At 35.1% G+C, this 22,500-nt stretch overlaps 3 protein-coding genes across 5 annotated transcripts in view; 1 reads left to right on the top strand and 2 right to left on the bottom strand.

Moving 5' to 3' along the window:
- Positions 1 to 6,916, top strand: part of grik1b (glutamate receptor, ionotropic, kainate 1b) — a 48,197-nt gene extending 41,281 nt beyond the window's left edge. For both annotated transcript variants that reach the window (XM_073818057.1, XM_073818056.1), the window contains 3 exons: positions 854 to 1,071; positions 2,718 to 2,943; positions 4,652 to 6,916. In XM_073818057.1, coding sequence (XP_073674158.1) covers positions 854 to 1,071; positions 2,718 to 2,943; positions 4,652 to 4,941 — 734 coding nt within the window. In that variant the 3' untranslated portion in view covers positions 4,942 to 6,916. The remainder of the gene's footprint in view (positions 1 to 853; positions 1,072 to 2,717; positions 2,944 to 4,651) is intronic.
- Positions 6,917 to 10,084: 3,168 nt separating this feature from the next.
- On the bottom strand, positions 10,085 to 19,342 carry LOC141285016 (NACHT, LRR and PYD domains-containing protein 3-like). 2 transcript variants are annotated; one of them, XM_073818054.1, is made up of 12 exons: positions 19,245 to 19,342; positions 18,547 to 18,654; positions 17,989 to 18,093; positions 17,214 to 17,330; positions 16,962 to 17,075; positions 16,526 to 16,648; positions 14,536 to 16,344; positions 14,286 to 14,459; positions 13,884 to 14,057; positions 13,564 to 13,742; positions 11,756 to 11,798; positions 10,085 to 11,657 (listed from the first exon to the last, which is right to left on the bottom strand). In XM_073818054.1, coding segments are annotated over exons 1-11 (2,955 nt in total). In that variant the 5' UTR covers positions 19,295 to 19,342; the 3' UTR covers positions 10,085 to 11,657; positions 11,756 to 11,796. The 2 variants fall into 2 exon arrangements, with proteins under 2 accessions (XP_073674155.1, XP_073674154.1); XM_073818053.1 differs by having other exon boundaries at positions 10,087 to 11,798.
- Positions 19,343 to 21,488: 2,146 nt separating this feature from the next.
- LOC141285014 (NACHT, LRR and PYD domains-containing protein 3-like) overlaps positions 21,489 to 22,500 on the bottom strand; it is a 20,607-nt gene continuing 19,595 nt past the window's right edge. Inside the window, exons 11-12 of the mRNA XM_073818051.1 lie at positions 22,327 to 22,497; positions 21,489 to 21,965 (exon numbers count right to left, since the gene is read on the bottom strand). Coding sequence (XP_073674152.1) covers positions 21,797 to 21,965; positions 22,327 to 22,497 — 340 coding nt within the window. The 3' untranslated portion in view covers positions 21,489 to 21,796. The remainder of the gene's footprint in view (positions 21,966 to 22,326; positions 22,498 to 22,500) is intronic.

Here is a 22,500-nt window from a genome sequence, read left to right as displayed (position 1 = left end):
TAGTTTTTATTTAATTTTAATTTTAATTTTACTCTTAAATTTTTTACCTTTTTATTATTTTTTAATTTCATTTGTTTTATTTAGTTTTATTTGTTATTTGTGAACACATAGAAATACAATAATTGTAAAACAAATTTTTAGGGTTAATTTTTTGTTTTGTTTTATTTTTAAATTTGTCTGTAAATTTGTGTTGTTTTTTCATGCATATATATATATATATATATATATATATATATATATATATATATATATATATATAATATTTAATATATATTAATATTTAAATTTTATATTATTGTATATTAGTTTTGCTTTATTTTTTAATTAGTTTGTTTGTTTATTTATTCAGAAGACCACAAGTTTATTTTTTTCATGCATATATATATATATATATATATTTTTTTTTATTATATTAGTTTCGTTTTTCATGTTTTTTATTTTACTTTTTATTTACCTTTTTATTATTTTTTTCATTTTATTTGTTATTTGTGAACACATAGAAACACAATAATTGTATATATATTATTTCAATATTTAAATTTTATATTATATATTATTTTATATTAGTTTTGCTTTATTTTTTAATGAGTTTGTTTGTTTATTTATTTAGAAGAATATATTATATATATATTATTATTATATATATTATTTCATTATTTTAATTTTAAATTATATTAGTTTCGTTTTTCATTTTTTTTATTTTTTTTATTTTACTATTAAGTTTTTTTACCTTTTAATTATTTTCTATCTTTTGGATTTGTGAATACCTAGCAACACAATAATTGTAAAACATCTGAAAAAACATCCTGGATTTTCCAGCATTTTTACCTATTTATCTATTTCTCATGGTCAGGGTCAGAGTTGATGCCCAAGGCTTTATCCACAAGGATTGTTGGAGGTATCTGGTGGTTCTTCACCCTCATCATCATCTCATCTTACACAGCCAACTTGGCTGCCTTCCTCACCGTGGAGCGAATGGATTCGCCCATAGACTCAGCCGATGATCTAGCCAAACAAACCAAGATTGAATACGGCGCCGTGAGAGACGGATCCACTATGACTTTCTTTAAGGTTAGGCAGTTTGCTCTGATATTGCATTATTATTAGTCTCTACAAGCAAAAATCAGTCTGGTTAACATTTCAAGCGGTATGTGGGTGTTTTGTGATCTATTCATTTGGCGTTGAATTTAGACAGGTGGTTTGAGGTTTGACTGGCGAACAGCAGTTACACCTCCAAACACGAGACCTGTGATTTTACAAGCACAGATTGGCAAGACAAGGACCTTAGCTAGCAGGAAATACATGTACAGAGCGAATTAAGGCAGCTTATAAAGAAAGAGAGCGTTATTGGGACATCTGTCACAGCACTGATCTAAACCAGCACAGCAAAGAAGGATTTCATGGCATCCAGTAGTAAGATCAGTGTACTGTAAATGTATTCACAGCTATAACATGAATTTTGTCATCCTATAAAAACTGTGAAATTTGCACTATTGCTGTCAATAATTTCATATGGTTCTTGGAAGTGGAGATTGTGAATATGTTGTTATAGAAAACAATAGTTTTGGCTTTTAAATTCGATTATAAAATGGATAGTTGGTCCTGGATGCTGATTGGTGATCAGAATTGTATGGGTCAAAATTATTGCTTTTTCTTTTATGCCAAATAACCATTAGGATATGAAGTAAAGATCATGTTCCATGAAGATATTTTGAACATTTTCTACCATAAATATATCAAAACTTAATTTTTGATTATTAATATGCATTGCTAAGAAAGACTTTACTTTCTCAATATTTTGATTTTTTGCACTCTCAGATTCCAGATTTTCAAACAGTTGTATCGCTGCCAAATATTCTCCTATCCTAACAAACCATACATCAATGGAAAGTTTATTCATTCAGCATTTATTTAGCTTTGATGCTTATGACTGGTTTTGAGGTCCAGGGTCACAAATGTTTATCAACTATGTCAGAAACAGCTTATTTTAGATTTAAATGATGAAACGTTATGAATCTGAATAATGAAATATCATTTGAAAAATACTTAACAGCCTTTCTTATGTTATTTTTCAATTAGATGATCAATATTCAAAACTGTTGATAGACTCAACTAAATTTGCAGATAAATACTAATATTTTAATGAGAAATTTTAGTGTTGCTAAACTTTTATAAAAAACAATAAATCACTTGATTTATAAAATATTTATTTATTTATTTATTTACAGATAATCCTTGTGGACAGTGATTTATTTAATTTTTTATATAAATATTAAATGTATATATAATTATTAAAATTATTTTAATAATATTTTTATTATAATTATTAATTATTATGTTATGTTTTATATTTTAATTATAATTATTACAATTATTTTTTATATTTTTATTTTTTAATTTAATAATAATTTAATGTTATTTTTATATTATTTTATTTTAATTTTTTTATTTTGTTATTTTATATTATTTATTTTATTTGTTAAAATGTATTTAATTCTATTATTTTACATTGCTGTTTTATACGTTTATTTATTTTATTCTACATTATTTTATTTTTAACTTCAGTAGTCTGTCGCACACCTCTAAGTGGCTACTTGCATTAAAATAAACATTTTTATTTATGAATTTGACAGATGCTGCCGAAGCCACATTTAGGGTATGTATATCTTAGACCCATAAACATGCTCTACTATAATACTATCATACGTCATTTACAGAAATCAAAGATCTCCACCTATGAGAAGATGTGGGCGTTCATGAGCAGCCGGAAGAACACGGCGCTGGTGAAGAACAACAGAGAGGGAATCCAGCGTGTTTTGACCACAGATTACGCTCTTCTGATGGAGTCCACCAGCATTGAATACATCAGCCAGAGAAACTGCAACCTCACGCAGATCGGAGGGCTCATCGACTCAAAGGGCTACGGAGTCGGCACTCCTATTGGTAAACTGACATAAAACACTGTCAAAAAGTAATGTTAACAGATATAGCTTTTGTTTGTAAAACTATTAAAAGAGTAGTTCACTTCCAGAACAAAAATTTACAGATAAATTACTCACCCCCTTGTCATACAAGATGGTCATGTCTTTCTTTCTTCAGTCGTAAAGAAAATGTTTTTTGAGGAAAACATTTCAGGATTTCTTTACATATAGTGGACTTCTATGGTGCCCCCGAGTTTGAACTTCCAAAATGCAGTTTAAATGCAGCTTCAAAGGGCTCTAAATGATCCCAGCCAAGAAAAAACATTCAGTTATTTTCTAAAAAAAATTACAATTTATATACTTTTAAACCTCAAATGCTTGTCTCGTCTAGCTCTGCGTGAACTGTGTGTATTCCGGTTCAAGACAGTTAGGGTGTGTCAAAAAACTCCCATCTCATTTTCTTCTCCAACTTCAAAATCGTCCTACATTGCTGTTTTACCTTTTTTTTTGGTAAATAGCATTTGATTTTCGTTGCATGTTCACTTTGTAAACACTGCGTCAGTACTTCTGCAGCGATGTAGATTTAGAGCCCTTTAAAGCTGCAGTTTAACTGCATTTTTGAAGTTCAAACTCAGGGGCACCATAGGAGTCCACTATATGGAGAGAAATCCTGAAATGTTTTCCTCAATAAACAAATTTCTTTACAACTGAAGAAAGAAAGACATGAACATCTTGGATGACAAGGGGGTGAGTAAATTATCTGTCAATTGTTGTTCTGGAAGTGGACTTCTCCTTTAACGGTTAAAATTAACATCAAAGGGGTCATCGGATGCCCATTTTCCACAAGTGCATATGATTCTTTAGGGTCTTAATGAAAAGTCTCTAATATACATATATACACATATATAATAAAATATCAGCTCATTTTATTGCATGGGCCCTTTAAATGCAAATGAACTCTGCTCGCCCCGCCCCTCTCTGCTGAGGGATTACGAGCTGTAATGTTTACTTTAGCTGCATTTAGCTACATTTAGTCACGTTTATCGGCGAAACTTGCCAACAAGCACATTATTAAGAAAGGCCATATGCGAAGATGCATGAAAAACCCTTATACTCACTTCTGCTGTGGGTGAAGCTGCATCAGGAACGATTCACACGAACATAGACGCATATGTAGACCGGGATCGGCGCTTTCCTTTAAAAAAAAAAATGAAAGTAATGTTGTCCTCTCCCTCTTAATCGGCTCAGATGTCAGGGGTAAATGACTACTGCTATGTTCATTATTACATCCAACAACAGAACACCTCAATCGCTCAATGAGAGTCTTCCTCTGCACCTGAGTCACACAATGGCAATTGTATTCGGACTGTTTCAGCTCGGTGAGGGCGGGTCTATCAACTGTCAATCAACTGTGTTTTGTCACAACGACAAGAAGCTGAGAATGACCTGATTTTAAAAAGGGGATATTCCTTTTAAAGATTAAAAAAATACCACTGGGTGGATTTTTATCATTGTAGGTTTGTTGTGTACACAAACTGCCAACACACATTAATGTTCAAACAACATGTAAAAGTTAGTTTTGCATCCGATGACCCCTTTAATGCGATACTTTAAGCAAAAATTAAAATTCTCTCATTAATTACTAACTCTCATGTTGTTCCAAACCTGCAAGACCTTCATTCATCCTCGTTCATCTTCAGAAGATTATAATACCTCTGGGTCTCTCTCAGGTTCCCCGTATCGTGACAAGGTGACCATCGCCATCCTGCAGTTACAGGAAGAGGGTAAACTGCACATGATGAAGGAGAAGTGGTGGCGAGGAAACGGCTGTCCTGAGGAGGACAGTAAAGAGGCCAGCGCTCTGGGTGTGGAGAACATCGGAGGTATCTTTATCGTTCTGGCGGCCGGACTCGTCCTCTCTGTGTTCGTGGCCATCGGCGAGTTTATCTACAAGTCCAGGAAGAACCTGGACATCGAGGAGGTGAGCGTGGGACAGTGTGAATGGCACAATAAATACTGATGGAGCTCATAGACACGGCAGGACTTCAGAGGACGTCAGTGGGAGTTTTACAGTGTACTTTTGCTCCTCGAGCTTCTTAAATCCAAACATACACTGACTAAACATTACTTACATGATGTCAGAACGTTGGTGGCGACGTTGGACAACATTTTTTAAACATTTTTCATTTTCAGATGGACGAACAATAAGATGAAAGGCATCTGTGAGGGAGATATGAATAAAGACAGGAGTGTACGTTTGCAGTTCAACTATTACGCCAGTTACTATATTGTAGAGTAGTTCACATCCATGTATTTAGATTTAAAACACTTGAACGTTTTATTCTTTGCAGATATATTCCTTCTTGATCTAATTTATGATACGACATGTCTGTGGGGTCTGTTATAGGTAATGTGTGTAATTTTTCCATGTTAAAATTAGTTAATTATGCATCATTCATTCATAGGTTGATTTTCTTTCAAACATTTTTATTTGAAATTAATTACAATTTGATATTACAATTTATTGTAATAATGGAGAAATTTGGCTGGTAAATGCATTTGAAAAACCTCAAAATGGGTTAGTTTTATGTCTTTTCAGTAAAAACATTTTACAGTAATATCTCGCATGAATTTATGTTACCTTCTGGTTGCTTTTCTCAACAGCATGTTAATTGAGGTCGAAAGTTTACATCCCCCTTTCCGAATCTGCAAAACGTTAATTATTTTACCAAAATAAGAGGGAGCATACAAAATACATGTTATTGTTTATTTAGTACTGACCTGAATAAGATATTTCACATGAAAGATGTCTACATATAGTCCACAAGAGAAAATAATAGTTGATGACCTGGTTCAAAAGTTTACATCCCCTTAATTCTTAATACTGTGTTGTTACCTGAATGATCCACAGCTGTGTTTTTTTTTTTTTTTTTTTTTTGTTTAGTGATAGTTGTTCATGAGTCCCTTGTTTGTCCTGAACGGTTACACTGTCCACTGTTCTTCAGAAAAATCCTTCAGGTCCCACAAATTCCAGCATTTTTGTGTATTTGAACCCTTTCCAACAATGACTGTATGATTTTGAGATTCTTCTTTTCACACTGAAGACAACAGAGGGACTCATATGCAACTATTACAGAAGATTAAAACACTCACTGATGCTTCAGAAGGAAAAAACATGCATTTAGAGCCATTAAGGTGGGTAAAAACTTTTGAACAGAATAGAGATGTGTACATTGTTGTTATTTTGCCTAAATATCATATTTTTTCATTTATTTTAGTACTTCCCTTCAGAGGCTACAGACAATAGTTACATAATACCGGCTCTTGATATTTTCTGTTTCCCAAAATGGAACTCAGAGCAGTTTCTCAATATTGCATAGTAATGATTTTTGTTTTTGTTTTAACATGCTTGAAATATCAAATGGTAGATGGGAAACCTGTTTGGAAACAAACATTTATTTTTGCATTTCCATTTGATGATGTAAAAATTACATACTTCACCTTTGAAGGCTTATTCTGCCTGTCTTAGCCTTTCTCTTAAAAAATGACTTCTTTTATTTAATGACTGTTGGTAACATTTGTCTTAAAAATGTGTTATATGAACCCTTTTTTTAATATTGAGAACAAGCAAACATGTCTATAATGCAGATTTAACATGCAGAACCAGCGTTAGACAAAGTCCTAATCAGACGTGAGGCGTCAAGTCATTTTTCCGTCCTCGTTGAAATTGAAAACGCAGAGCGAATTGACAAAATCATTACTGAACAAAGCATCTGTAATGTTTCATATGCAATGTTATATTGCGCAACACATCTGGTTAGGACAGAACCTCGGATTAACAGGCTGGTTATATTTTATTCAATCTACAAGTGCAAGACTTTGTCTTCATTTTTTCATCAGTTCTGCTTTTGTATTGTTTGACACTTATGAAAACGCATATAAATATTTTATCACTGAAATAATTTCTTTATGAGCACAATATATGTTTTCCTTGATTTATTGGTTCATTTCCTTTTAAAAAAAATATTTGTACTTGTTTAATCAGTGCTGGAATGATTGTTGGCACACAACGTCTTCATGGATGGACCTCCATCCTTTTGCATCTGAAATCAATGTGGGCTGTGATTTGAATTCAGGTATTTCATTACTGAATCTCTTTGGTTATAGGCTTCTGCTGAGAAAACTGCTTTGTGATTTATTTTACTCTCTTTTAAGCTGGAGTATATACAAGACATCACTGTTCAAAACTGTCTACTTACCTTACCTCGATTCACAAAGGTAGGCTTAAAGATTTATAATTTAAGGTGTGGGGTCTGATTTCATGGGAAATTGGTGTCTTCAGAGCAAGAAGAAAGAACAAGCCCCGGCTACTACATGGCATGGCTTATGTGTTTCTTACTAAAGTTGCTTAGAATTTAAGTAATCTTGATGGTGGTTTTTAATACGTCATAAATCCGGAAGTCAGACATATTCAGTGGCACTTAAGTAAACAATGGCATTGAACCAAATGGAACTCATGCATAGGCTTGGCGAAAAAACTAAGCAATGAAAGTTATTTGAAAGTACCCTGGTGAAAAAAACTGCTAAAACCAGCATAGGCTGGTCAGCAGTCTGGTTTCAGTGGGGTTTTGGCCACTTTTCCAACCTGGTCAGGCTGGGAAACCACCAGCTAAAACCAGCCTGGCCAGGCTGGGAGACCAGCTAAAACCAGCTACTTCCAGCTTAAACCAGCTAAGACCAGCCAACCAGCCTAGGCTGTTTTTTTTTCACCAGGATAAGAAATAGAAGGAAGAATTGTCAGGTCGTCAGTCCATGACAAAGGAGGCAAATTGTTGGCTACAGATATTTACCACCTATACAGGGCTCGACGATATGGACTGCCCTATGGCCCAGTGCATTTGTTTTTTTTTTATGTTATGTTATTGTTATATCTAGTCCGTAAAAGTCCATTAACAGAGGCCAGAAACAGAAAAGTTTACTTGACATTTTCTTTTCATCTAGCATCTGTACAATACATTATAAAGCAGAGTTATTAAAGGAGTAGTTCACTTTCAGAACAAAAATTTACAGATAATGTACTCACCCCCTTGTCATCCAAGATTTTCATGTCTTTCTTTTTTCAGTCGTAAAGAAATTGTTTTTTGAGGAAAACATTTCAGGATTTCTCTCCATATAGTGGACTTCTATGGTGCCCCCAAGTTTGAACTTCCAAAATGCAGTTTAAATGCAGCTTCAAAGGGCCCTAAATGATCCCAGATGAGGAAGAAGGGTCTTATCTAGCGAAATGATTGGTTATTTTCTAAAAACATTTACAATTTATAGTTTTTTATATATTTATACTTTTTAATCTATGCACAGAGTGCTAGACAAGACGAGCATTTGAGGGTAAAAAAGTATATAAATTAAATTTTTTTCGTTTTGCTAGATAAGACCCGGCTGTGATCATTTAGAGCCCTTTGAAGCTGCATTTTGGAAGTTCAAACTCGGGGGCACCATAGAGGTCCATTATATGCAGAGAAATCCTGAAATGTTTTCCTCAAAAAACATAATTTCCTTACGACTGAAGAAAGAAAGACATGAACATCTTGGATGACAAGGGGGTGAGTACATTATCTGTAAATTTTTGTTGTGAAAGTGAACTACTCCTTTAAGCATAGTGCTTTGTGACACTTTCGCTGCTTAGTGTTGAGCCCTGTATTAACTTTAGTTTGTCAACATATACACCCTTTCCTGCTTACTAAGCCCTTTTCTATATGATTTAGCACCTTCCAGACATATTTTCAGTGGTTTAGACATAAATTAGTAGAACAACGTCAGTGCAATCCATGCTGCTGTTTACAATGAGTATCGCCTCAATGGCCTCGCATGCCTAACGTTTAGTAGGTGCAAACCCTCTATTGGTAAAGTTCTAAACAACAACACCGTTAGCATTTGAGGAACCTGTTGTCAAAACTAACCTCAAGATGTGCCGCGTCTTCAGTCAAAAAGAGAAAGCGGCAGAAACGAGTAACGTTAAATATCGGCATGTTTTTGAGAAGGCGGCAACTCCGAGATCTGAAGGGATTAAACACAGACGCAGAGACGATCAGGTAAGACATTTAAATGGCTCAGTAGGCATCTAGCTAACATTAGAACACTTGTTCACTTGATTCAGATAGGAATTGAGCTTCTTTTGTTGCTTTTTGTCGTTTTGCTGAGGTCAGTGAGGTAAATGGCACTTTATTTCTGTTAGCTTTGCATGAGAGCGATTTTACTTTGTGATCTGATCTGAGCAATTATTAGAACTAAAGTCAGTAACATGATTTAGTTTAAAACATTTACGTCTTTATTTAATCAGAACAAAGCAGCAGATTTGTTACTTGTTCAGGTTGCATTTTTTTTCGGATGCTTTTGTTCATCCGCCTGCAGGAGTGCCGAAGCACAACCCTCGTATAAAATAACTCCGCATATAACTCTCCTTTTCAAACAGAGATGGCGACAGAGTGGGCGATATTTCATATAAGTCATACAATGGCTTTGTTTGAGGAAAAGACTCAAATTTAAGCTGCCTTTCCCCCCAAATGCTTCAGCACTTATTACACATATGAACACTAGTTCTGTTTGCTTTACCTTTACAAGCCTTTTCTGAATAATAAAGAACAGATGACCATATGGAGGTACTTTGGAGCTTAGTTGAGGGCTTGACATCTCTCCACAGGTTTGATGACGCCATCCTTGAAACCTCTGATATCTGCTGTAAATGTGCCAGTTTTTGTTCATTTTTCACTTCTCGTGTCTCACAATTTCCATATGATTATGAGTGCTGGCTTAAGGGCTCGACCCATCAAAAGAACCATCTCTGAATTCATAAGAGACCTGTGAAATGATTCCATGCAAATGAAGATCAGATCAGATGTCTCATGTACAGTGCGTGTGATTTCTGTCTCGCTTCAAAGTGGATTTTTATGTGAGAAAAGACCAAATGGAGAAAGTCTTACATTAGTTTCTTCCACCCCTGACAAACCTCGAATTTGTCCATGAGATGAACCCGAAGACAAAACAAACACAACAACCTCCACAAAGCTGGGTACAAATTTACACTTTTTTTTTTTTTTAAACATTGCTTTATTTTGTCAGGGAGCCAAAAATAAAAAAATAAAAAAATCGACAAAATTGAAAGAAAATTGAGTGCAGATACAGATACTTGATCTAATGCAAAAATGTAATGTTCAAATATTTTTTCTGCAATAAAAAAGCACCTTTTTTCAGTTTTGATGACGTAAAGTCAAAATTACTGGATACTAAGTCATATCTAAGAAATATACCCCTGGTTTCACAGACGAGGCTTAAGCCTAGTCCTAGACTAAAATGAAAGTCTGAGCTTTTTCAACTGAAAGAAACTTGCACTGACTGATCCAAAAATATATTAGTGCCTTTGTTTTATCTCAAGATGCACACCAGTAAAAAAAATTTCTAAGCACAGTTATAAAAATTACTTAAATGTCCTAGTTGAACTATGGCTTAATCCTGGCTTAGTCTAAGTCCTGTTTGTGAAACCGGGCCATAAAGTAATAAAAAGTCATAAAAAATATTTATAAAATATGTAACAAAAAAATCTGATATAATTGTAGTCTTTATTTTGATAATTATGTCATAGTTTTAAAAAAGCTACATAAAAATGTGAAATTATGAGACTTTTCGCATCATAATAGCTTTTTAATCGTATAATTTCGACATTTTATGCACTAAGACACTCTCACACAGCACTCTTCTGCTGAATGAGAGTTTGAGCTGCACAGAAGCTTGAAAGGAGCTTTTGCATTAATCTGCGGTTGAGATGACAGTCTGAGGTTTGTGTATTTTTGATGAACTCTGGGATTGAGTTTAAAACTGCTTTCATTTTTGTTCACTGGACTGTAATCCTCTAACCCTGCTTTCTTAATCAAAACTGGGAGTTTTTAATCTAGCGTCGCACAGCGCAGGATTATGGATCTATGACCTTGTGCTGCAGCACAGCTGTTTCCTCCTCTGAACAGCTCTCCGTATTGTAGTGCTTGTAACGTCTGGAGTAATCAGACTCTTTATATCTTTCTCAGCATGTGTGATGTTAGTTTTCTTATATGTTTAACTCAAATGTCATCAGTGTATCTGACCATCTCCTCTGAACATTTAGCAGCTTTAAATAGTTCTCTGTGATCGAGAACAATAAGGCCCTTGAGTGTATTTTTTCCCTAAAATACTATGACAACAAAACCCAGCATACTTAAAATATACATTAATATATTGTTTTAAGTGGGAAGGAATGTAATTATTTCAACAAGTGGGTTCTTATTATCTGGATGGTCACAATGGATATTAATTTGTGAAATGTATTCAGTCGTAGATTTAAGATTTACATCGCTCATTAACTAATATAAGTCATAAAGTATGTAAAAAATTGACCAGGAAAAGAGATCAGACATTCATCTGTAACATTTCTATTTACATAAATTGTCAGTAATAGTATATGTTAATAGCTTTGCTAATTATTGAAATGCATACACTGTAATGGCAATAATAAAGGTTTTTCTGATCATCAGATCTATTTGACACTGCTAGAAAAAAATATTGAAATAATTTGTAGTTTTTGCCCCCCTCTGCTGGTAAGGCAGAAGAAAAGCAATATAGCTCAAACGTATAGAGAATGTTTGTAAAATATGAATCTTATTTTAGCACAAGTGTAAGATCATTATAAAAGGTATCTGATAATAAAAATACCTGCAAAAAGAGAAAAAAAAATGTCACAAATCACAGTTATTCAATGTATTCAGTCTCTGTTGATTGTGATTGTGTCTCTGTAGTGGTTCCTAGTTCACCATCAGGTGATCCTGAGGATCTGACGTCTAAATAATGAGAGTCCTGCAATAAAACACACAGACAGTCACATATGAGTATGAGACATTATTAATGAAATCACATTACCAGATCAATAAAAAAAAAAATACACAAACAGAAATATTAGTATAGTCATATTACAGTCAAGAGATATCAATAAAAGACTGCTTATAGATTAATAACAGTAAATGACCAACAACTCTCTATTTATCACTTACTGTGATTACAGAGACATTGTAAGAGATGAAAAAATTCATATATTCTGAGATCAGTCACATCGCAGAATTAAACTTGTTAAATACAATATAAATTGCAGTGACTAAAGAGGAGCTGAATTATTACATTTTCCAGTTAAACACATATGAAGGCTGTTAGTCTATTTAAAGGATTACTCCACTTCCAAAATAAACTTCTGATCAAAAAAAAAAATTCTGATCATTTGCTCACCCCCTTATCATCCAAGATATTCATGTCTCTCTGAAGTCGCAAAGAAATTAAAGCATTAGTTCACTACCAGAACAAAAATGTACAGATAATGTACTCACCCCCTTGTCATCCGAGATGTTCATGTCTTTCTTTTTTCGGTCGTAAATAAAAAATTTTTTGAGGAAAATGTTTCAGGATTTCTCTCCATATAATGGATATGTATGGTGCCCCCAAGTTTGAACTTCCAAGATGCCGTTTAAATGCAGCTTCAAATGGCTCTAAACAATCCCAGTCGAGGAAGAAGGGTCTTATCTAGCCAAACGATTGGTTATTTTTGAAACAAATTGACAATTTATATACTTTTTAACCTCAAATGCTCATCTTGTTTTGTCTCTGCGATGCACATGTGTAGTCGGTGTGATCCGGGTCAATACAGTTAGAATATGTCAAAAAAGTTCTTCCCAACTTCAAAATCGTCCTACATCACTGCAGAAGTACTGATCCAGGGTTTACAAAGTGAACACACAAAGATGATCAAACACCCTTTACAAAAAAAGGTAAAACTCCATTGTAGGACGATTTTGAAGTTAGAGACGAAAACAAGATGGGACTTTTTCGACATACCCTAACTGTATTGACCCCGATTACACAGACTACGCATATAAAGTATTTAAATTGTTAATTTGTTTTGAAAATAACCGATTGTTTCGCTAGATTAGACCCTTGTTCCTCGGCTGGGATAACTTGCATTAAACTGCATTTTGGAAGTTCAAACTTGGGGGCACCATACATATCTATTATATAGAGATAAATCCTGAAATGTTTTCCTCAAAAAACATGATTTCTTTATGACTGAAGAAAGAAAGACATGAACATCTTGGATGACAGGGGGGGGGGGGGAGAACATTACTTGTAAATGTTTGTTCTGGAAGTGAACTAATCCTTTAAGTTCTTTTTAGGAATACATTTCAGGATTTTTCATATAATGGATTTCAATGGTGCTCAATGGATTGAAGGTTAAAAATGCAGTTTCAGTGCAGCTTCAAAGCACTCTACACAATCCCAGCCGAGGAATAAGGGTCTTATCTAGCGAGATAAGACCCTTATTCCTTGGCTGGGATCGTTTAGAGCCCTTTGAAGCTGCTTTGAAACTGCATTTTTAACACTAAATCCATTTAGCACCATTGAAGTCCACTATATGGAGAAAAATCCTGAAATGTTTTCCTCAAAAAAACTTAATTTCTTTGCGACTGAAGAAAGAAAGACATGAACATGGATGACATGAGGGTGAGTAAATTATTGGGAAATCTTTATTCTGAAAGTAGAACAATCCTTTAAAAGCTTTAAATAAAAATATACTCACAATAGTATAGTTCCACCAGTTTATAATGTGGATCATCCTTTAGGTCAGAAAGTAACTGCACTTCAGAACATCCCAGGTTATTCTCAGACAAACTAAGATGATTCAGGTGTGAAGGGTTTGACCTCAGAGCTGAAGCAAGAGCAGCACAACCTTCATCTGTGATTCCACATTCTCTTAACCTGTAAAGAATGACAAAATGTAAACTGTGGTTAGTGTCTGTAGTCTGTTATTGACTTTGGTCTCAGATTTTAGAATTTACATTAAAGGACACGTCTTACTGAGGACAAAAACGTGTTTGACTATCAGCGAGATGTTCTTACCACAGTTTCTCCAGTTTACAGTGAGGATCTTTAAGTCCTGTACAGAGAATCCTCACACCCAAATCTCGTAGATTATTCCAGGACAGAACCAGTTCTCTCAGGTGTGAGGGGTTTGAGCTCAGAAAAGAAGCCAGAGCAGCACAGCCTTCAGCTGTGACGCCACATTCCCACAACCTGTAGAGAACAATGACATGCTCTTCACTCTTTAAGTTCAGAATAGTGCTGGATAGAAAACAATTAATAATTTTAATTCATATAGTATAATAAAAACAGGCAATTTTGGTTTCAAATTCTTTCAGTGTAAACTGCTTTAATTTGGAGCGAGGGATGGGAGTGGCTTTATTACATCAGATGTATATCACTGCGTACAGATGATTGTGTCAGAGTCAAATATGTTCTTACCACAGTTTCTCCAGTTTACACTGAGGATTCTTGAGTACAGAACAGAGAAGCGCCACACCAGAACTTCCTAGTTTATTCCAAGATAGATCCAGTTCTCTCAGGTGTGAGGGGTTTGGTCTCAGAGCTGAAGCCAAAGCAGCACAACCTTCATCTGTGAGACCACAATCACTTATGCTGCAGAGAAATAATACTTGTAAACACTATGAACTCAAAACAAAAGCAATAAAATAACTTGAAAAGTGATACTTACTGAACTGATCTGGATTCTTTGATCACAGGCAGCAGCTTCTGAAAAACTTTCATATTTTCAGCTTTACTGCTTCCTACAACAAATGTTTTGAGATCAAACACATCCAGCTCCTTCTCTGATGTCAGCAACACAAAAGCTACAGCTGACCACTGAGATGAAGAGAGTTTGACTTCTTTTATCGTTCCAGATCTCATATACTGCTGTATTTCCTCCACTAGTGAACGATCACCCAGTTCATTCAGACAGTGGAACAGATTGATAAATTTCTTTGGAGAGCGACTGCTCCTGATCTTCTTCTTGACGTACTCAACTGTTTCCTCATTGCTCTCAAAGCTGTTTCTTGTCAGTGTGATTATTCCTTGTAGGAGAATCTGATGAGAATCCACTGAAAGACCCAAAAGAAACCGCAGGAAAAAGTCCAGATGTCCATTTTTACTCTGTAGTGCCTTATCCACAGCTCTGTGATGCAACTCAGATAATGAAACATGTTTTGATGAATTGAGTTGAAACCAGTGCTTAATTTTAGACAACAAACTACGTTTGGTAATTTGGTCAAACACATCTCTGTTGTGGATAGTACAGGAGAGGTGCACATATAGAGCTGCTAGATGCTCCTGAATACTCAGATGAACAAAGCAGAAGACTTTCCCCTGATACAAGCCAAACTCCTCTCTGAAGATCTGAGTGCACAATCCTGAGTACACTGATGCTTCTGTCACATCAATGCCACACTCTCTCAGGTCTTCCTCATAGAAGATCACATTGCCTTTTTCCAGTTGTTTGTATGCTAGTTTACCTAGTTTGAAAATCATCTTTTTGTCCGTGTCCTTCTTCTCGTTGTACTTTGAGTCTTTGATGCTAATCTGTGCCATCAGGAAGTGTGTGTACATTTGAGTGAGAGTCTTGGGAATCTCTCCACTCTCTGCTTGACTCAACATCTTCTCTAGAACAGTGGCTGAGATCCAGCAGAACACTGGGATGTGGCACATGATGTAGAGGCTCCTTGATGACTTCAGGTGTGAGATGATTCTGTTGGCCAGACTCTGATCACTGATTCTCTTCCTGAAGTATTCCTCCTTCTGTGGCTCACTGAAGCCTCGTACCTCTGTCACTTGATGGATACACTCAGAGGGAATGAGATCAGCTGCTGCTGGTCTGGAGGTGATCCAGATGAGAGCAGAGGGAAGCAGATTCCCCACAATGAGGTTCGTCAGCAGAACATCCACTGAGGCTGATTGACTTAAACCACACACCCTCACATTGCTCTGAAAATCCAGAGACAGACGACATTCGTCTAGACCATCAAAGATGAACAACACTTTATATTTGTCACAGGATGTTGCCATGTCTTTTGTTTCAGGGAAAAAGACACGAAGAAGATCTAAAAGACTGAGTGTTTTGTCCTTCATCAGATTGAGTTCTCTGAAAGGAAGTGGAAATATGAGCTGGACATCCTGATTCTCTTTCCCTTCAGCCCAGTCCAGGATGAACTTCTGCACAGAGACTGTTTTTCCAATGCCAGCGACTCCTTTTGTCAGCACAGTTCTGATGGGTTTGTCTTGTCCAGATAAAGGTCTAAAGATGTCATTGCATTTGATCGGTGTGTCCTCTGTTGCTGCTCTCCTGGATTGTGTCTCAATCTGTCTCACCTCATGCTCATTACTAATCTCTCCACTCTCACTCTCTGTGATGTAGAGCTCTGTGTAGATCTCATTCAGTAGTGTTGGGTTTCCCTCCTTTGTTGTTCCCTCATATAGACACTCAAACTTACTCTTCAGATTTGATCTAAATGTGTTGAGGACTTCATTGCTGTAAAATAAATGACCACATATTGCACTTTAGTCATGAGCTCTCCTAATTATTTAAAAAAAATTATAAAAATTATGCTTTGTACATTGTGTCTGCTAATGTGAAGAATATCAGGTGAGGATTTTACAAGTATCAACAATGTAAAGTCTTATGATTTAAAAAAAAACTTTACAAACTGTACCAGCGCTCAGTGATTTCGCCACTGAAACATATTTGGTAATCCACTGAACAGTCACTCTTCACAGGCACATGGATGGGTTTTGGTAACTGGAAGAGATTCTCCCTCATGCTGTTTTCTCTCTTTCTAACAACACCAGATTAAGAGGAAGATTTAGGACATTTTATTGAACAGTAAATACATTTGAATAGAAAAATCCAAAGTAATATTTACTTTGTGTGTTGTCATCTAATCAACCGATGCGAAAAAATTATAAACAAAATTGTAAACAAAGTGAGTGAGTCACCAAAAAGTCAAAAAGTTAACTTGAAAATATACTGTTAAATCTACTAGCAATTTCTGAGTGAAATTTGTTTCTTAGCTTTTTCAACAAAATAAGTACATTTATAAATGATTGATCCATGCACATAATTATTTGTATCATTTAAAAAATGTTTACCTGGTGCCAGATGATTTGTTTTCATCATTTAAACGGGGTGGATCCATAAACTGATGACTCTTCATAGAGACCCACCTGGGCTCTTGTGATTCTGTTCTTTCATGATGGCCAGAACTGTAACGGAAGGCTTACATAGGCAGAAGTGCAAAGCTGTATCCTTTTGTGCTTTTGTGTGAACAGCACCTTGAACATAATTCACATTATGCAATGTGTACATAATAAAGTTAGCATATATTAGTAGAAATATTGTACCTGCTGCCAGATGATGTGTTTCCAACGTTAAAACGTAGTGGTGGATCCATAGACTGATTGCTGTTCATAGACACACAGCTGGACTCTGGTAATCCTGTTCTCGTATGCTGGACTGAACTAAAGTAGTTTAGAGATAAACAGCAATTTTTATTTTTAAAGCAGATTTTATAATGTTCAAATATCATGTCCTAGGGTAATGGAGAACAGAAGGCTCACATAGACAATTGGAAAGCTGTATCTTGCACTAAGTGCTTTAGTCTGAACAGCACCAGTAACATGAAAATATCAGATAAACTCCAGCACATCATTCACATTATGAATTTCCGTCTCAGTGTATGCAAAATACTAGTTCCGTATGTTTGCAGAAATATTACCTGTATCTGCAGCCAGACCTTGTGTTTCCATCATTGAAACGTAGAGGTGGATCCATAGACTGACTGCTATTCATAGACGCACAGTTGGGCTCTGGTAATTCTGTTCTCATATGCTGGACTGAACTAAAGTAGTTTAGAGATAAACAGCCATTTTTATTTTTAAATCAGATTTTATAATGTTCAAACATCATGTCCTAAGGTAATGGAGAACAGAAAGCTCACATAGACCATTGGAAAGCTATATCTTGTACTAAGTGCTTTAGTCACAACCAGTTACATGAAAGTATTAGATAAAAATATTAACTCCAACACATCATTCACATTATGAATTTCCATCTCAGTGTATACAAAATACTGGTTCCATATGTTTGCAGAAATATTACCTGTATTTGCAGCCAGACCTTGTGTTTCCATCATTAAAACGTAGTGGTGGATCCATAGACTGATTGCTATTCATAGACGCGTAGTTGGGCTCTGCTGATTCTGTTCTTTTATGATAAACTGAGCTGAAAGTGTTAGGAGATAAGCAATAATTTTTATAAAGCAGATTTTATAATATTAAATTGGGGATGCACCGAAATGAAAATTCTTGGTCGAAGCCAAACAAAATTACACACTGGGCCGAAGGCCGATTACTGAACACGGTTTTTTGTATTTTCCCCCAACTAATTCAGCTTTTTCAGAATTGCTATTTTCGGCCGAATCATTTCGGTTGGCGAACATTCGGTGCATTCATTCATTCATTCATTCATTCATTCATTCATTCATTCATTCATCCCTAATTCAAAGAAAACATCGCAAGTTCAGGGAGAACAGCCAGCTTTACATAAAGAAGTTTAAAGTGATTTACTGTCAACAGCACAACAAACTTGAAAATATAAATGGCAGAACATATAAATTTCCTGTCATATTCTAGAATATGTACAAAATACTGATACCATATGTTTGCCGATCATTACCTGCTTTTGTTTCCATCATTAAAACGTAGTGGTGAATCCATAGATTGATTGCTCTTCATAGACACATAGCTGGGCTCTGCTGATTCTGTTCTTCTATGATAAACTGAGCTGAAAGTGTTTGGAGATAAACAGTAATTTTATAAAGCAGATTTTATAATATTCAAAGAAATTCCATCCTAAAATCAGGGAGAACAGGCAACTGAACTGTAAAGCTGTATTCTGTAGTAAGTGCTTCAGTGTCATCAGCACCATGAACATAAACACATTAGATCAGGGGTCACCACACTCGGTCCTGGAGGGCCGGTGTCCCTACAGAGTTTAGCTCCAACCCTAATCAAAAACACCTGAACCAGCTAATCAAGGTCTTAATAGGTATACTTGAAACTTCCAGGCAGCTGTGTTGAGGCAAGTTGGAGCTAAACTCTGCAGGACACCGGGACATTAGATGATACCTATTTCTGTCTCCATCATTAAAACGCAGTGGTGGATCTATAGTCTGATCACCCTTCATAAACACATAGTTGGGCTCTCTTCTGCTTGAACGAACTGTAACATTTAGGGACAGCTGTATATATAATTGTAATTAATATTAGCATATCTTTACTTTAACAGAGTACCTAAGACCCAGACATGTGCCTTCTGTGCTATTTATTTTACTTGTGTATCGTCAGGTACCATTTTAAGTATTTGAAGAGTACCTGATTCCAGGACAAATTTCTCCATCACTGGATGTCTGTGTGTTGTCCATATTGCATCTGCATATGGATTAGACGAGTCTGATCTCTTACACATCCATCTAGAAAATGTTCCACAGTTTAGTCCACAGACACTGCTGTTAATGACAGTCTGATGACTTTTGAAAATGTCTACACTCTTAAAAATAAAGGTGCTTTTAAAGGTTCTTCACAGCGATGCCACAGAAGAACCATTTTTGGTTCCACAAAGAACCATTCAGTCAAAGGTTTATTAAAGAACCATCTCTTTCTTACCTTTTTATAATCTGAAGAACCTTCTTTCGCCACAAAGAACCTTTTGTGAAACAGAAAGGTTCTTCAGATGTTAAAGGTTCTTTATGGAACCATATTGACAAAAAGGGTTCTTCAATGGCATCGTGAAGCAACTTTATTTTTAAGAGTGTACTGTACTAGTCATTGAGAAATGCATGTAACCAACTGTAAAACAAAACAAACTGTAATGCCACATCCAAAAATCTTCTGACTGTTGCATATTGCATGTTTTTAAACTGGAGTCCAGAGACTCCAGACATAATTTTCTTATTACACAGCACACATATGCATTAATAAACATAAATATGATTACAACTCTACATGCAGATATGCATGTTTTTAAAGTTTTGAAAACATTATTCATTTTTTCAAAGTATTTCGTGAACAAAAAGTAACAGAATCCTCCTTGACAAAGACGGTAGAAGAAGTGTGAGATAAGGGCGCTTTGAAGTAAACCAAAATTTTGTATCCCACAGTACACAAATATTCTTAGACATGCTAATAAAAAGAACCAACTTCAAATGGACAAAAACTAACTTTACTACACACGTTATGATTCTGTAGCTGTGTAACAGTGCCGGGTTAGCATTAGCAATATGTATGAAGTACATGCAAGTACAAGCAAACTTCACGCATGCTGTTTAGTCTATAAAACGATCATCTTTGATACTCACTCTTTATGCTATTTTGTTTTGCAGTTCGCGTTGCTGTTCATTTATGCAAAAAATGGCCTCTGGAAAAAAATCGTACTTTCACTTTGTCCGGCAAAACCATTGCAGGAATAAACCATTGTAGAATCAAAGGGATGCAGTGACATATCTGACGACGATCATTAATTATGCATAGGGAAGCAAGCTAATTCCAGCATAAACAGGGGGCAGTCAGTAATTCGATTTATGTCTGAAATTTATTATTTATAATTAATTAATTATTATTAATTATTTTAATAGTTTGCATGACCCTCGATAGAAGTTATGCCCAGGACGCGCCAGGCTGCATAGAGTATTTCTACTGCACCAAAGACTGAAATACAACAGAGTCAAACAGCAGAGAGAGAAAACCGGAGCACATTTTCGAGCCACAGCCACGCCTGCTTTGAACAACACCGCAAGCTAGTTTTTTTTTTTGTTTGTTTGTTTTTTGCATATGTGTGAGTGTGTATAGCATTATTAGGTGTTGCCTAATTGTGTGTTTATAGTAAAGACTATCCTTAAAAATCTTAGAGAGAACACCAATAAACCTCAAAAATTAGAAAAACATTTTTTCAATTTTATTGAAATGGTATTTGTTTAGATGTATCGATTTTAAGCGTAAATGCATACAACATTAGCATCTTAAAATATGCAAAATACAATTTGCAATAATATAAAAACATGCAAGATATAAGTAAACAATTAAGACATACAATAAATGTACCCAAAAGGGGAAAAATGCATTAGAGTTATTTTTTAAAAAAGTACAATATTTCACTGCATTTCAGATACTAATGTCTTTGGTAAACCGTTTAGTATTAGCAAAGCTTCATATTCACAATGCATGTGTGGCCCTCTGCTGGCGAATAATATAATCTAATTCAGACTAATTCAATACTAGTTTATATTAAATCAGTTTTTTTGTTTCTCACATTCATATAGTGAACATTTTCATTTACACCTATGTAGGCTACATATTTATAACAACTTGCAAATATAAAATTATTTTTTTTTCACTGTAGTATGTTTAGATTATAATAGGGCTGAAACAGCACACAAAATTCACACGCTAGTACTTAATGGTTAAATACAGTTTTGGTACAGCAAGAGAACAAACAACCTGTATTGAAACTAATTTATAAACAGTGGCCACAACAATTCTTACGGATTCTTACAATGTTACAATATCATTGGACTATGCATATGATGACTTAAACTAAATAACAATATGCCACTACAGAGAATGTTATCTGCACATTGCATAAAATAAATAAATAGAAATAAAATACAGTTGCATCATAATAACTGATTTAAAGAGTTTAACAGTGCAGCTCTACTAATGTTTTATTGTGGCTCAAGCACATTGAGCAGATCATTCAAATCTGTGTTTTCTCTACCACTGAGAATGCTTGCATATCTAGACTAAACTATTTCAAATTTAATTGCTATATATTATAATACAGTCATTTTTTACATTTAAATAGTTTTAGACTAATTTTGGCTTCAGTTTCTCCTGGAGATTTGTATATGCATTTGCATTGGATATTGCACCTACTGTTGCAGCCCTAACTTATAACGTGGGTCATTCTTTAAATCAGAAAGCAGTTGCACTCCTAGTTTATTCCCAGTCAGATCCAATTCTTTCAGGTGTTCAGGGTTTGATCTCACAGCTGAAGTCAAAGCAGCACAACCTTCATCTGTGACACCACAATAACTCAACCTGTTGAGAACAATGACACACTCTCAAATCTCTGTATTTTTTCAGCTGGTTTGCCTAATGGAAGTTCTGTGAACATAGGAACTTTTAAATGTCAAATCATGTTACTCAGTAATAATTACCTGATTACTGTAATGCACTACTGTTCTGCAGTTTCCGTAAACAATGCTGAATTGGTTTAAAATGAACCATACATATATCTACAATAAGATTACAGTCCTCTTCCTTGTCTCTGTGGTGGCAAACCACCAGAAACGTTCTCTATCGGCTTTGAAGCAATATGTAAAATAAAAATCACTGTATAGAAAAAAAAAAACTTTGACTCTATCCTTAAATATAAAACAGGTCATTAGAGAGATATTACCTCAGTTTCTCTAGTTTACAGTGAGTATTCTCCAGTCCAGCAGAGAGCAGTGCCACACCAGAATCACCTAGATGATTCCATGTCAAATCCAGTTGTGTCAGGTGTGGGTTTGATTTCAGAGCTGAAGCCAGAGCAGCACAACCTTCATCTGTAATAGCACAATGCTCCAACCTG

Source organism: Garra rufa, chromosome 14, assembly GCF_049309525.1.
Source record: "Garra rufa chromosome 14, GarRuf1.0, whole genome shotgun sequence".
NCBI lineage: Eukaryota > Metazoa > Chordata > Actinopteri > Cypriniformes > Cyprinidae > Garra > Garra rufa.
The sequence above is the reverse complement of the archived record's forward strand: the minus strand, read 5'-3'. Positions and strand labels throughout refer to the sequence as shown.